Raw genomic sequence first — 14586 nt, 5'->3', positions numbered from 1 at the left:
CTGAAATCCACAAAGAGAATACAATGATCCCATTTGTTCTATAAAAGCTTATTTTATGTGTCCTTTAACTATATGCGGACATTTTTGTGACTATATATAATATCCACATATTATATATATGGCTACAGAGAGTGTTTGTACAGAAACTGTCTAGAAGGACATATGACAAACTATTAAGATGGCTTCCTCTTATTTAGTTATTATTAAATTTAATAAACACCCAGGTACCCACCAGGCAAAATTAAAACTATAATCTTGACAATAATTGTGTCTATCCCACCCTGGCGTCCCTAACCTGAGGATAAACATCATCCCAGTAGCCTCTAATCACATGTGGCTAATAAGCATTTAAAATTTGACTAAGAAACCAGATTTTTAAATTTTCTTTGATTTTAATTAGTTTAATCTAAATTTAAAAACTTGAGCTGGTACAAAATATGCTTCTGATAAACACAAGACTTTTTTTTTTTAATCTAATTTTTTTTATTGACGTATAGTTGGTTTACAATGCTGTATTAATTTCTGGTGTACAGCATAGTGATTCAGATAAATATATATATATGTATATATTCCTTTTCATATTCTTTTTCATTATAGGCTATTACAAGGTACTGCATATAGTTCCCTCTGCTATACAGTGGGACATTGCTGTTTATCTATTTTATATATAGTCAAGTTCATTGTTTTTGTGTAAGATTTTACCTAAGCCATTGCATCACTTAGGATACTACTGTTGAATTGAAGTTCTATCAGATGCATCTCTTCTCTCTAGTCTGACACATAAATACACAGCTAATCTAGTTGGCGTCAACAGATTGATTCCATCCAGATGATTTTTTTTCCTGTGCATCCATGTAATATTGTAATGTGTTGGATGCAGATAGCACAAGTTATGAGAATCTCTTAGTACGCTGTAATTGGTAATTGAGTTGACAGTCTTTCTATTTTAATTGTAATATAATTAAACGTTTTTAGTTAAAAATGAGTATGGACAAATTTTAAAATTTAAAAAGGAGGCACACAACTAATGCAAAATCAAAAGGAGATGCAGAAACTAGCATTAGAACCAGAAGAGTAAAGAAAAAAGGGAGCTGGCTGAAAGCATGTTGGAAATTCAACTGCAATTATTGGAACTGAGCAAAAGGAAAAAAGCTGCTTATTTGTTGTATAAAAAATGAACACTATTAAGAGCCATTTTTAGCAAAGACACAGTGAATTCGGTAACTTGCTTTTCAACAATCAAAAAGAACTGATGACATTAGTTACCTATAATCAAAATTAAACATCCAACAAAACATGTTGAAGTGACTTTTAAACAGAATCTGAGCTTACAAATTTGTCCAGCTTGGATTCTTGCACAAAAAAGAAAACAACTTTTTTCAACAGATAGATGGTTATATTCATCTTTGTTAGAGTATTATGAGAAAATACTAAAAAGGTAGTCCAACAAAAGGGAGAAGGTTTTCAGCCAAGCCATCAAACAACTGCCCGAGGAATGCAAGATCTCTTGGACAACATCTAAAATCAATTGATTCAATTTTGGGAAAACATAACGACTTTTCTCAGCACTGGATGAGCAGCGCCACGTCAGTTAATGCCTGGAGTCTGCTTGTCTCCAAAGACTTCCAAATTTATAAAGAAATATTGTCAACCTGTGGCCTGGAAAACTAAACTCCAAATTTAAATATTTTAAAATCTTTTATATCTGTCAAAGAATCATTTCAGCTAGATTTGAAAAAACTAAATCCTCTCCTGATGGATGGGACTTCAACCACCTTAGGTTAAAAAAAAAATCTGGATTTCGCATAATCTTGAGACACATAAACAAGAGACACGTTTCCCTCATTCCTTCATTCTACTGTATAATATTCATGTTCAGTTTTCTAAAGCAGATTCCTGGCAAGTGTCATGGATACCACCGATAAATCATTCAGTAAATATCTGCAAATGCTATGGATCAGTGCCAGACTATGGAACTCTTAAAAGAAATAGAACACAACAAATTTAATGGTCTGTGTTCTTTGCCATTATTTGTTGGTTAAGTCATGGAAGAAATATACAAAGACTTATATTGTTAAGTCCAGCTCAAGACTTCATTAAAACAAAAAAAATTGCTTTCCAAATATTTAATAATTAAAGACCAAAAGTGGAGGAGCAATTTATATTTTCTCACTGATAACAGGCAACATGTAAATGAAAGAAATTTGAAGCTCCTTAAAAAAAAAAAAAAGGAAAAAGAAATACTGATTTGTAACCTAGCTAAAAAGGCACAAAATTTTGTGTTGAAATGGAAACTTTTCAAGTACAATACAATAAACATAATTTTACACATTTTTCTAAAATAAATCAATTTGAAGAAAAATTTGAAGAATGATTTATTGACATTAATAAATTAATAGTTGCTTATACATTTATGCAATACCCCTTTGAATTCAATTTAATATAACTTAAGTATCAGTAAATTTATTTCAAAACTGTGTCACTTCGACAGACGTAGTTTTGAAACTGATATGCTATTGCTTCAAAGTCAAATCAAATCTTCTAAGAAAGAACCAGTTTTGCCCATGTACCTGCATGTATTTAAAGAAAATAATTCTTTGGTACCTGATTCATTTTTTGGAAATTTTAGGTATGTTTGGAATTATTGGGGTATGTGATTCTACTTTTTCATTTGCAAATTTTATGAAATCTGATAGAGACCAAATATTTCTAATAAAACTTTTGCATCCAATTTGAGATACAATCTAAGTATAAAATACACAGTGGATTTATAAAATTTAGCATAAAAAATGCAAACTATCCCATTAATAATATGCTATATTGATTACATGTTAAAATTATAACATCCTGGGGTATTTTCAGCCAAATATAATATGTTAAAATTAATTTCATCTGTTTAAATATAACCACTAGAAAATTTAAAATTACATTTATGGCTTAAGAGTCATTTCTATGGGGCAACACTAGAATACATCCAGAAACGGAATTGTTGAGTTATAAAATATTTGATAGATCAATACTTGAAAAATAATGCCAAATTGTTTTTCCAAAGTCTCGATGTCAGCATCAACGTCACCAGAGAAAATGTCAGAATGCAAGTCCCCAGGCCCCTGAGATGTACTGAATCAGATTCTCTGGAGGTGCGCCCAGCAATCTGTATTTAACATGCCCTCCAAGTGATGCAAACTCAAGTTTGAGAAATCACTGGCCTGGAATACTCAGAACAGACTTCAAAATATTCCATATTTAGAAGAAAAATGCCATTTTGGAAAGAGAAGTCCTGTCTTGGTGAAGTTAAGGTGATATTATTGAATGTGTGCATGCATCTACAAACCTTGGAGACAAACACAGGCTTCCATAGCCTTGTGGTAGTGAGACCCATGCCTGCAGTAAAAGTGACTGAAAGCCACCTTTGACAGTATAGTATATTTGACAGACCCTGGTGCAGAAGAAAGGACTCAGGCTTCAGACTTAATCTGAATACCAATACCAGCGCTTACTAGCTGTGAGCTCTTAAAAGATCTTTAACCTCCTGGAGCTTTGGTTTTCTCTACTATAAAACGGGAATTATAGCATATACCTCAAAATACAGTTTTGAGGATTAACGAGGCTCCCACAAAGTGCTAGACACATAGAAAGGACACCATAAATAGCAGCCTTGTAAAACTGAAGCTCTGATCAGGAGACATGGCCTGGTGAATAAGGGCCATTACCCTAGGCTTCTTTGGAAATGATTCTTTGTGAGGTACATTCCCCAGGAGAGCACTATATTTTCTATACCTGGAAGACATAACGGAAGCCACTGTAAGCCCCGATTTGGGTAGATCTCAGAAAGAGCCTTAAGAGTCTATGTTTTAGGGATTCTGCATTATAATCTAACTCTACCTTGTCCTACCTACCTTAGCCACTAGAACTTGGCAATGTAAATTAACTGGAACTTCTATTTCAGATCAAGACGGGGTAACGGGGCCTAGATTTACTCTTCTGCCTAAAACAACTACAAAAATAGACAAGTTGTATGAGAGTGGCACTCCAGGCACTGGACACAGGCAGTAAGGAAGGAACAGAGAGCCCTGAGGGACAGGGAAACAAGCAAGGTAAGCCCTGCCCACGTACTGCCTGGAGAGGGAGTTTAGGCTGTGCCCAGGGCGGAGTTCTAGAGAGGAGACTGCCATACAAAGAGGCAGAGGCTTCCCTTCAAGTGCTCAGCAGAGTACTGATTATCACATGCATGTGAGGAAAGAGGCTGGGGAAAGAACCACGCAGAAGAATTAGAGATAACAATCCCCAGAGCTCACACAGAGATGGGAACAGTGCCGATTTCCACCCGCCAGAGAGGAAGATCTCATAATTCAGGAGCACTGGTTAGAGTACAAAGATAGGTCTTACCTCAATAAAAGGGGAAAAATACCCTTAGATTAAATACAGCTCTGATCTTGCCTAACAGTGCTTAAAAGCAAGGCTTAAAAGGATCGAATTACTTGTTTCCAAGTAATTTAAGCATATCCTAGGACAAAGATCAAGAATATTTATAGAAATACCGAAATATCCAACACCCAACAAAGTAAAATTCACAATATCTGACATTCAATCAAAAATTACCGGGAATGCATAGCAGCAGAAAAATACAACCCACAATGAAAAGAAAGATCAATCAACTGACACTAACTGAAAAATGATAGGAATTAGTAGCCAAGGACATGAAACAGTTATTATGACCATATTTCATATGTGCAGAAGCTAGAGGAAAGAATATGTTAAGTAAAGACATGGAAGATGTAAAAAAGACTGAGTTGAACTTCTAGAGGTGAAAACTGCATTGTCTGAAATGAAAAATGCATTGGGTGGGATAAACAAGAGATTATACATTTCAGAAGAAAAGGTTAGTGAACTTGAAGGAGAAGCAATAGAAACTATCCAAAATGATAGGAAAAAAAAAAAAAAACCTGGAAGAACATTAACAGGGCACCAGTGAATTGTGGAACAACATCAAATGATCAAATAAACCTATACTTGTAGCCCCCAAAGGAGAAGTGGAGGGGGATCAAAAATTCTTTAAAAAATAATGGCTGAAAAATTTCCAAACTTGGTGAAAACTAAGCCCACAGATCAAAAACAAAAGAAACTCCAAGCAAAAGAAAAATGAGGAATCTCTTCAGCAAGTGGTGCTGGAAAGCTGGACGGCCACATGTAAATCAGTGAAGTTAGAACACTCCCTCACACCATACACAAAAACAAACTCACAATGGCTTAAAGACTTAAATATAAGACATGACACCATAAACCTCCCAGAAGACAACATAGGCAAAATGTTCTCTTACATCAATCGTAGCAATGTTTTCTAACGTCAGTCTCCCAAGGCAATAGAAATAAAAGTGAAAATGAACAAATGACATCCCATCAAACTTACAAGCTTTTGCACAGCAAAGGAAACCGTAAACAAAACAAAAACACAACCTACAGAATGAGAGAAAATATTTGCAAATGATGTGACTGACAAAGACTTCATTTCCAAAGTATACAAACAAACTCATACTAACTCAGTAACAAAAAACAAATCAATCAAAAAATGGGCAGAAGACCTAAAAAGACACTTCTCCAAAGAACACATCCAGATGCCCAACAGGCACATGAAAAGATGCTCAATGTTGCTAAATATTAGAGAAATGCAAATTAGCACTACAGTGAGGTATCACCTCACACCCGTCAGAATGGCCATCATTAAAAAGTCTACAAGTAACAAATGCTTGAGAGGGTGTGGAGAAAGGGAACCTTCTTACACTGTTGGTGGGAATGTAAATTGGTGCAGCCACTATGGAGGGCATTATGGAGGGCAGTATGGAGTTTCTTTAAGAAACAAAAAATAGACTTACCATATGATCCAGCAATCCTACTCCTGGGTATATATCCAGAGAAAACTCTAATTTGAAAAGGTACATGCACCTCAATGTTCACAGCAGCACTATTTACAACAGCCAAGACATGGAAACAACCTAAATGTCCATTGACAGATGATGAGATAAAGAAGATGTGGTATAAACAGATAATGAAATATTACTCGGCCATAAAAAAGAACGAAATAATGCTATTTGCAGCAACATGGATGGACCTAGAGATTCTCATACTAAGTGAAGTAAGTCAGACGGAGAGAGACAAATACCATATGATGTCACTTATATGTAGAATCTAAAATATGATACAAATGAACTTATTTATAAAACAAACAGACTCACAGTCATAGAAAACAAATTTATGGTTTGGTAAGGGGTAAGGAGATCGGGGAGGGATAAATTAGGAGTTTGGGATTAGCAGATACAAACTACTACATATAAAGTAGATAAACAACAAAGTCCTACTGTATAGCACAAGGAGCTATATCAATATCCTGTAATAAACCATTATGAAAAAGCATATATATATGTGTGTGTATAACTGAATCACTTTGCTGTACACCAGAAGCTAATAGAACATTGTAAATCAACTATCCTTCAATTAAAAAACAATTTAAAAAAGAAAGATGAGGAAAACTACAATGAGTCTCATAATCAAACTGCTTTAAAATCAATGATAAAGAGAAAAACATAAATGTAGACAGAAAATAAAAGACACACAGAAGAACAAAGACAAGAAAAAGAGTAAATGTTTTCTCTTAAGATCAGGAACAAAATCAGAATGTTTAATCTTATCACTTCTATGCAACTTTTTACTGGAGGTCCTATTCAGGGCAATAAGGTACAAAAAAGAAATGAAAGGCATCCACACGAAGAAGGAAAAAGTAAAACTGTCTTTACTCATAAGACATAACTGTCTATATTAAATATCTGATGGAATCTATGAAAAAGCTACTAGAAGAAGTAAGTGAGTTTAGCAAGGTTGTAGGATATAAGGGCAGTATAAAAAGTCCATTGTATTTCTATATACTAGCAACAAACAATTGGAAATTAAAATTTCAAAAGCACGACCAGTTACAATAGCATAAAATATAAAATATGTAGGGATATAGCTGACCAAAGACATGCAAGACCTGCACACTGAAAACTACAAAACACTGCTGAGAGAAATTAAAGAAGACCTAAGTAAATGGAGAAAAATGCTGTGTTAATTGAGTTGGAAGATACAATGGTGTTAAGATGTCAATTCTCCTTAAATTTATCTATAATTCAATGCAATGCCAATCAAATCACCCAGTAGGCTTTTTTTTGGGGGGGGGGGAGTAGAAACTGACAAGCTGAGTCTAAAATTTACATTGAAATGCAAAGGACCTAAGAGTGACAAAGTAAGTTCAAGAAAGAACAAAGTTGGATGGATAACACTGATTTTAAGATTTATTAAAAAACTATAGTTATCAAACCAGTGTTGCACTGGCATAAATATATACAAAAATATCAATGGAATAAAATAGAGTCCAGAAATAGATCCACACATATATGAATAATTATTTTTCAATAAAGTTGTGGAGACAATTCAACAAATGGTGCTAGAACAAGTGGATATCCACAGGCAAAGAGACTATCACCATGGCTACCATCAACAAAAACACTTCAATCCTTATCTCACACCATACACACAAATTAACACAAAAATCACAGTCCCAAATCTAAGAAAACATAAGAGAAAGTCTTTGTGACCTTGGGCAAGGCAAATATTTCTTAGATGTGACACTAAGAGCTCTATCCATAAAATAAAAAATTGATAAACTGGACGTCATCAAAATTTAAAACTTCTGCACTTTGGAAGACACTGTAGAAAGAATGAAAAAACAAATCATATATGACAAGAAAAGATTTTCAAATCATGTCTATGATAAAGGGCTTGTATCCAGAATATATTAAAAACTCTGTACAATATTATATTTAAAAACTAGCCCAATAAAAAGCTAGGCAAAAGATTTGAACAATATTTTACTTAAGAACATATATGGATCGCAAATAAACACAAGAAAAAAATGCTCAACATCACTAGTCATTAGGGAAATGAAAATTAAAACCACATCTAATAAAATGAAAGAGACGGATCACATCAAGTTCCTGAGGAACACCTGGAACGCTCACACACTGCTGGTGGGAATGTAAAATGGGACAGCCTGTTTGGAAGAGTTTGGCAATTTCTTAAGTTAAACATACACCTACCATGAGAAGTCCAGACATTTCGTTTCTAGATATCTACCCAAGAGAAATGAAAGCACGTGTTCACACATAGACCTGTGCACAAGTGACCAAAGCAGCTTTAATTGTAACTCCTTAAAATGTGAAAACAATCCAAATGTCTATCAACAAGTGGGTGGATAAACAGTGGATGAAGCACTGTGTAACCACACAATAAAATGTTACTCAGTAATAAAAGGCAATGAACTATTGATACTATAACATGAATGAGTCCAAAATCAATTTTCCTAGGTGAAAGAAACCAGACCCCTTCCCTTCCCCCTCCCCCCCAAAAGTACATTCTGAATAATTCCATTTATATAAAAATCTTTCTAGATTTACAAATCTAGAAAAAAGTAAACAAATCTATAGTGACGCATCTCACTAGTTGCCTGGGGATATGGGACCAGGGAAGGGCAGGAAGGAGAGATTACAAAGGTTTATGAGGAACCTTTAGGGAGGATGGATATGTTTGTTATCTTAATTTTGGTAATGGTTTCATGGGTTTATACAAAGGTCAAAACTTACCAAATTTTATACTTCAAATAATACAATTTATTATATATCAATTGTATTTCAATAAAGCTGTTAACTTTTTAAATGGATTTCAACTGAGTAAAATTCAAAGTTCAGTTCATCAGTTGCACTAGTCACATTTCAAGTTTTTGATTGCCACATGCAGCTAGTGGTGACCACTGTGGACAGCACAATTGTAGGACATTCTGTCACTGCTCAGAGCACCACTGGAAGCAGCCGATGTAACTAACATTACAAAAGCACCTGTTTCTTTCTTTCCTCCTCCGTCTATCTACCACAAACTTCAAAAATAGGAATAAGCATGGAAAAATGGCACTGATATATAAATTACAGGAGAATTTTAACAAGCAGATTTTATTAAGCTTAATGTAACTTCAGTGTAAGATACACCTTTGATTCATAAACATAAATAGCACACTATTTCCTCACTTAGATATCACTGTGGATTACATCTAATTAGTTTCTTCCAAAGCTCAAGTTGAAGGCAATTTTAAACTAAATGACATGGAAAAAAATGAAACGAGTAACATTATCTTGGAACTTACTTTTTCCTTGTAAGCAACGTGGTTATAGCTTAAATATAACTCCTAAAAGAGTATATACATTTTTTTCATATCTTATGAGTTAGTCTGAAATACATAGCATGTTTCAGACTACACTACATAATGCAACTAACTTTTCCTATTTAAAATAGTCAAGCATTAAAACAAATATAATCCTAAATTTCAACTGTAAGAATATACATGTAAAGAGAAAACCCTATGGTATGCACAGAAATGTTTCACATTGAAGTAGTTCATAAAATTAGGACAGAGAAATTGTTACACTTAGTATTCTTACTGACACTTTTTTCCTTCCCTCACTAATAGCTCTCAGTTTTGAGAGGTGATTTGATTTAAAAAGACTCAAACTCTCTTTTTGGTTCCTCCCCTCCCTCCCCTCCCACCCCCACCGTAGCCTATGACTTGGGAGGCACAGTCTGTTGGCTGAGTGTTTTTGTTTCAATATACAGAATGCAGGGCTGGACTCCACAACCCACCCTGTTCCAAAGCCTGATACACTAACCTTTTATGCAGTTTGATGTCTGAGTCATCTGTCTTAGAAATGTAATACAGAAAAAGGCAACTGGGGATGGGGGGGGGGAGGCTGGCGGCCAGTGTAGACCAATCAACCCAGACAATCCCCAAACCGTGTGTCATAGAAGATAAGCAAGAAGTAGAGAAACAGAACCCAAGTCCCTCTGTTGTTTGCAGAAGCAGAACTCACAAGCCAGTTTCACTTACTTTTTTACACCGACAGAGCCATTTTCCTTGTTTTCCATGTCAACAGATAGCATGGGGAGGCTGCAGGGCTCCTTTACTTCAGCAACTAATCGATAAGGGAGAAAAGCTCGTGTTTAATTCTTAGAAAGTGAAAGAAGAATCTATATTATGAATCGGAAACATAATGGTCCCTTTTACAGCCTTGCACCAGTTCACGTATGTTTGCTTAAATCTCCAGTTCTCTCAGTGATTGGAGAGATGTGATTAACCCTAAAGAATTGGAGGAGACGGATTGGGGTGCTTTCATCTGTACTGGCACTCCCTGCCTCGACAATAAGCATTTGCAAATGAAATTGAATCCTCGTTCAAAACAAGAGCTGTGTGAACGGGCACAGCTTTCTCTGGGTGCCAAGCTCTCACTTAAGACACTGCAACTCATAAATGAGTCAAAGTCGAGAAAAACAATCCCCCTTTTCCTCCCCTTCCCACCACACGCGGTGATTTCTTTTTTCCCTTTTCTGCATTTGTTGTTTTTTTTTTTTTTGTCCACTCCCACTGCTCCTATATTTTTTCATTGCCATGCAAAAGAGGACTTAGAGCTTTTGTCAGCAAGTACTCCCCCACCTCACATATTCTCAGTGAAAATCTCAAAAACCTGTCTGTGAGATGGCCATGCTGTGGTAAAGCTGGAAGCTCACAAAAATGTCAGGTAGCCCTCAGCACAGAACGGTGGTGCTGGGTGTGTGTGTGTGTGTGTGTGTGTGTGTGTGTGTGTGTAAGAGAGGGTGGGCAGCGCGTTAGATTTATGTAAAAATCATCAAAACATTCAAGTAAATATAGTAGAATCCATCACTCTGTCTTTTTGTTTAGTAGGACGAGGACTGAAAAAAATAAAATCCCTCCACAATTAATATGCAATTAGCAAGATGAAAAGCGATGAACAAAACTGCTTAAAAAAAAAAAAACTAGTTCTGAAACGTGCTTGTTCTCCTGCAGCTGAAGCCATAAATTAAATACATTTCCTCTCAAATCACTTTCTACTTCGGCACTCCTTCTCCAGGGATTACTCTGACACAAGTGCATCATTTAGTATATTCACAAGATTTTATCACTGTTAGAGAAGTAGATGATCAACAAATAATACTGTTAAGTGTGGGATAATCTTCACTGCTGATACACACACGCACGCACACATACACACACACACAAACTTCCAGTTGCTAAGCCACTTAGATCATTCATAGAGAAATCCAGCATGTAATATACATATAGATATTAACACACATCCACACACCGTTACAGAGGAGCCAGAAGATAGGGCTGCCTCTCCCTGCCAAAGAATGATTTCACTTCAGTTGGAAACTGTTACACATTCACCATTTTCTAAGCATCTCAGAAACAAAACAAAACAAAACAAAACACTCACAATGATACTCTGCAAACACCACACTACATTGTCTAATTATTATTATTACTATTTTCTTTTTTTGTGGAAGAGTAAAAAGAAAACCTACCTAGAAGCAACTAAAACATGTCATTTTTTATAGGCTTATCAAGAACAGCCAAAGAAACCCCAATGTTTTCTTTCACAAAGTAGGCTGGCAAAGGAATTCAATAAGGAGGTACAATTTGACACAGTGAAATAAAACCAGGCTGGCTCTCAGCCAACATGACGTTAGGAATCACACACAAGCTGCACCAACTGCCTTCTGGTTCATGGCTGACTTTTTAAAGCTACAGTGTGCCTGTTCACTTTTGCTAACTACCTTCAGCACAATTAGTGGAAGTAAGTGAATCACAGGTCCCCAGACTGCAGAATTCTCCCTGCACCTGTCTTCTTGTTCAAAGAAAAACAAGCTGTATCAATAGCCTCTTATTTTCCCCCTCCCCTCTGTTGTTCCTGCATCATGGGTCTTTGTTGCTGTTTTGAACATGAATGTCATGTTTCAAACTATTTCTTTTTCTCCCCTGTGGGGGAAAAAATAAGAGAAAATAAGAGACTGTCCAGTATTTATGGGCTATGCCCAGTGAATCCCCAGAAACTGCAGCCCTGTGTTACTCTTTCTTCCTAGTAGAGATGCCAACAAAGTTCCCAGGGTCGGTTTTTAAGTAATCTCTTTGTGAGACGAAGGAAAGCACTGCCCAGCAGAAAATCCTTTTACTGCATTATGCAGGAAGTAACAAATTTCAGAGAGGATGCAAAGTAGATGACCAGATCTCCTGAGAACACCCACATTCTTTAATTTTGGCATTCATCCTACCAGATGAAGTTAGCAAAAATTTAAAATAAAACAAACCTTACTCTACAGAACAAAAACAAGTTGTCTGGGAGGTTTACTTTTAACTGTTTATCCCAGTTGCATAAAAAGCGTAATTCAACAAATTCAATATGTATTTTCGATGAGTACCTGGTACTATATTGGTTGCATATGAAAAAGAAAATCTTGTGCCAACCCCCAAATTCATAGTATCTTCTACCAGCATCCCAAGTCCCAATTCAGGAAAGCGGGAGGTGGAGCAGAGGCTAGGCATGATCTTTTGATTAAGTTGACCTGGTCAATCTCACAGTTCTCTTGCTTAGCTGGCAACTACTACTCAAGGGAAACATTCACATTCCACAAATGTGGTATAAATACACAAGAAACATAAACGGTTGTCGTTGAAATAAACACCAATCAATATTTGCACACTTTTAGGTCAAGATGTCACCAAAACCACTCAAGGTAGGGCAGAGAATACAGATTCCCAAGACGGAGCCTAGAAAAAGTCATTTGCTGCTGCAATACTGTGTAGGCTTCAGGCAGAACTGAGGAGAAAGCTGCTAGTCGCCCTTTAGTAATTTTTCAGCTCACTAAAGATCAGCAACTACGATCTAAGTTTGCAACCTGAATTTCAAAGTCAATTACGTTCCCCTTACTTATTCCCGAAACAGTATTAGGAATTTTCAACTCCTTGGAAGACCATCACTGGGAATGATTTCAAGTGCCGTCTCTGCTCATCTTTGCCCATTGCCCCCTTGAAAGGGTACACAAAGATAATTCAGGGAAGAAGTCTAAATGTTCATTTTTTTCCCTTTAATATGTGTCTCAAATTTATCTTTTAAACTATTTGAAATATTTTAAATTCAATAAGTATAAACAGAAAGTAACTGCAAGATACAGTAAAGCTGCAGAAATTCCTAACCTAGAGAAATGCTCTAGGAACTTAGCTCCACCCTTTAATTTCTTCATCCATTACTGGTCATTGCAACCATTTGAGTACCCCCTTTCACAACTGTGCACACTTTACACACCCATCCCACACATCCAAAATCCATATTCACAGTAGCAGAAGTTTTATTTAGAAAGCTATCAACACAGTGCGGATACTCAGAAAAATATTTAAATAAAATTAAAATAAATGTTCAAATGTTTTGAGCATGGGTCAAACAGGAGGATTTTCTGTTATTAACCACTGCTCTTTCACCAACGGATTCTTGATCTGAAACTTCGAATCTGTTTTCCAACTAAATTCAAATGGAAGGGGGCTGGGCTGTGAGTCTTGGGGGCAAGGGGTGGAGAGGAGGGTGTTCTGACAGCACCGTCACATCACTCCTCATTATGAAATCAGGCAGAGCACAGCATCTTGAAAGGAGAGAGGCAAAGACAATGTAGTTATACTGACTCTTCCTTAGCCTCACTCACGGGAGGAAGGATTCTGTAGTTTCTCCAAGAATTTCTTTCTACATGTAAAAAAGGTCATCCCTTCCTGTCTTGCCTGCTGTGATCAAAAGTTTGCCTGCTGGACAGGGGTGTAAGTTTCAGAAGGTGTTGTGAAAAATCAATCCAATTTTATTAAAAAAAAAAAAAGCCACAAATTCTGACAAGAGGTTTCACTTATCAACTAGTTTCTAACTTCGGAATAAATTGACATTTGTGGGTCTAAGCATATATATTAGTACTCACCCACTTCCTCCTCACTCCCTTCAACAAACTGATATGAACCCTCTCCTCTGCTGATAAAAACGATGTGTATGTGTGTGTAGTGTGGTGTGTCTGTAGCGCGTAGTATAAGCGAAACTTGTGTAACGAGTGTATGTGTGTGCGGTGTAAAATGTGTTTGTGGTGTGTGTAGTGTGTGGTATTTGTGTTTGCAGAATGTAGTGTGCATAGTGTTTCTGTGTGTGCAGCGTGTACGTGTAAAGATGTAAACTACGCTTTACAACTGAGAGCCGTAAACAAGCCCTTGTGATCCAGGGTTTTATGGGACGTGCTAAAATAACTTCGGAGATCCTCGTGCTGGGATTCTGGAGCAGAACTTTTGGGGACACTTGGAAATGGGCCGACAGGAGGGGAGATGGGTCAGGAAGGACGGGAAACTGGCGCCTCCGACCGGCTTCTTTTATTGATCAGCTCTCGTCCCCCAGAGAGCCAGCCCCCCACCCGCCAGGAACCACCCGCCTTGCCCGGCGTCGGGGCACCTGCCCGCAGGAGTCTCCAGCCCGCCTGGCAGAGCGGAGAGTGCAGACCGGGTCCACAGGGCAGCAGGCTGCAGCAGTAGTCCTGAGAAGCCGCCCGACGGCAGGGCCGAGCGCAGCCCTTCCCCGAAGGGCGTCTCAGGGGAAAGGGAGGAGCAGCCTGGAGAGGGGCGGTGGGGCAGGGTCG

General features: G+C 37.1%; 1 protein-coding gene across 2 annotated transcripts in view; it reads right to left on the bottom strand.

Moving 5' to 3' along the window:
- Positions 1-14586, bottom strand: part of SAMD13 (sterile alpha motif domain containing 13) — a 40002-nt gene that overhangs the window by 24756 nt on the left and 660 nt on the right. The window contains exons 1-2 of one of the 2 annotated variants that reach the window (XM_032494678.1): positions 11458-11634; positions 9965-10049 (exon numbers count right to left, since the gene is read on the bottom strand). In XM_032494678.1, coding sequence (XP_032350569.1) covers positions 9965-10017 — 53 coding nt within the window. In that variant the 5' untranslated portion in view covers positions 10018-10049; positions 11458-11634. Of the gene's footprint in view, positions 1-9964; positions 10050-11457; positions 11635-14586 lie in introns of those variants that run through there. The other variant, XM_032494677.1, reaches the window with a different exon arrangement.

This window comes from Camelus ferus, chromosome 13, assembly GCF_009834535.1.
Source record: "Camelus ferus isolate YT-003-E chromosome 13, BCGSAC_Cfer_1.0, whole genome shotgun sequence".
NCBI classification, from domain to species: Eukaryota; Metazoa; Chordata; class Mammalia; order Artiodactyla; family Camelidae; genus Camelus; species Camelus ferus.
The sequence above is the reverse complement of the archived record's forward strand: the minus strand, read 5'-3'. Positions and strand labels throughout refer to the sequence as shown.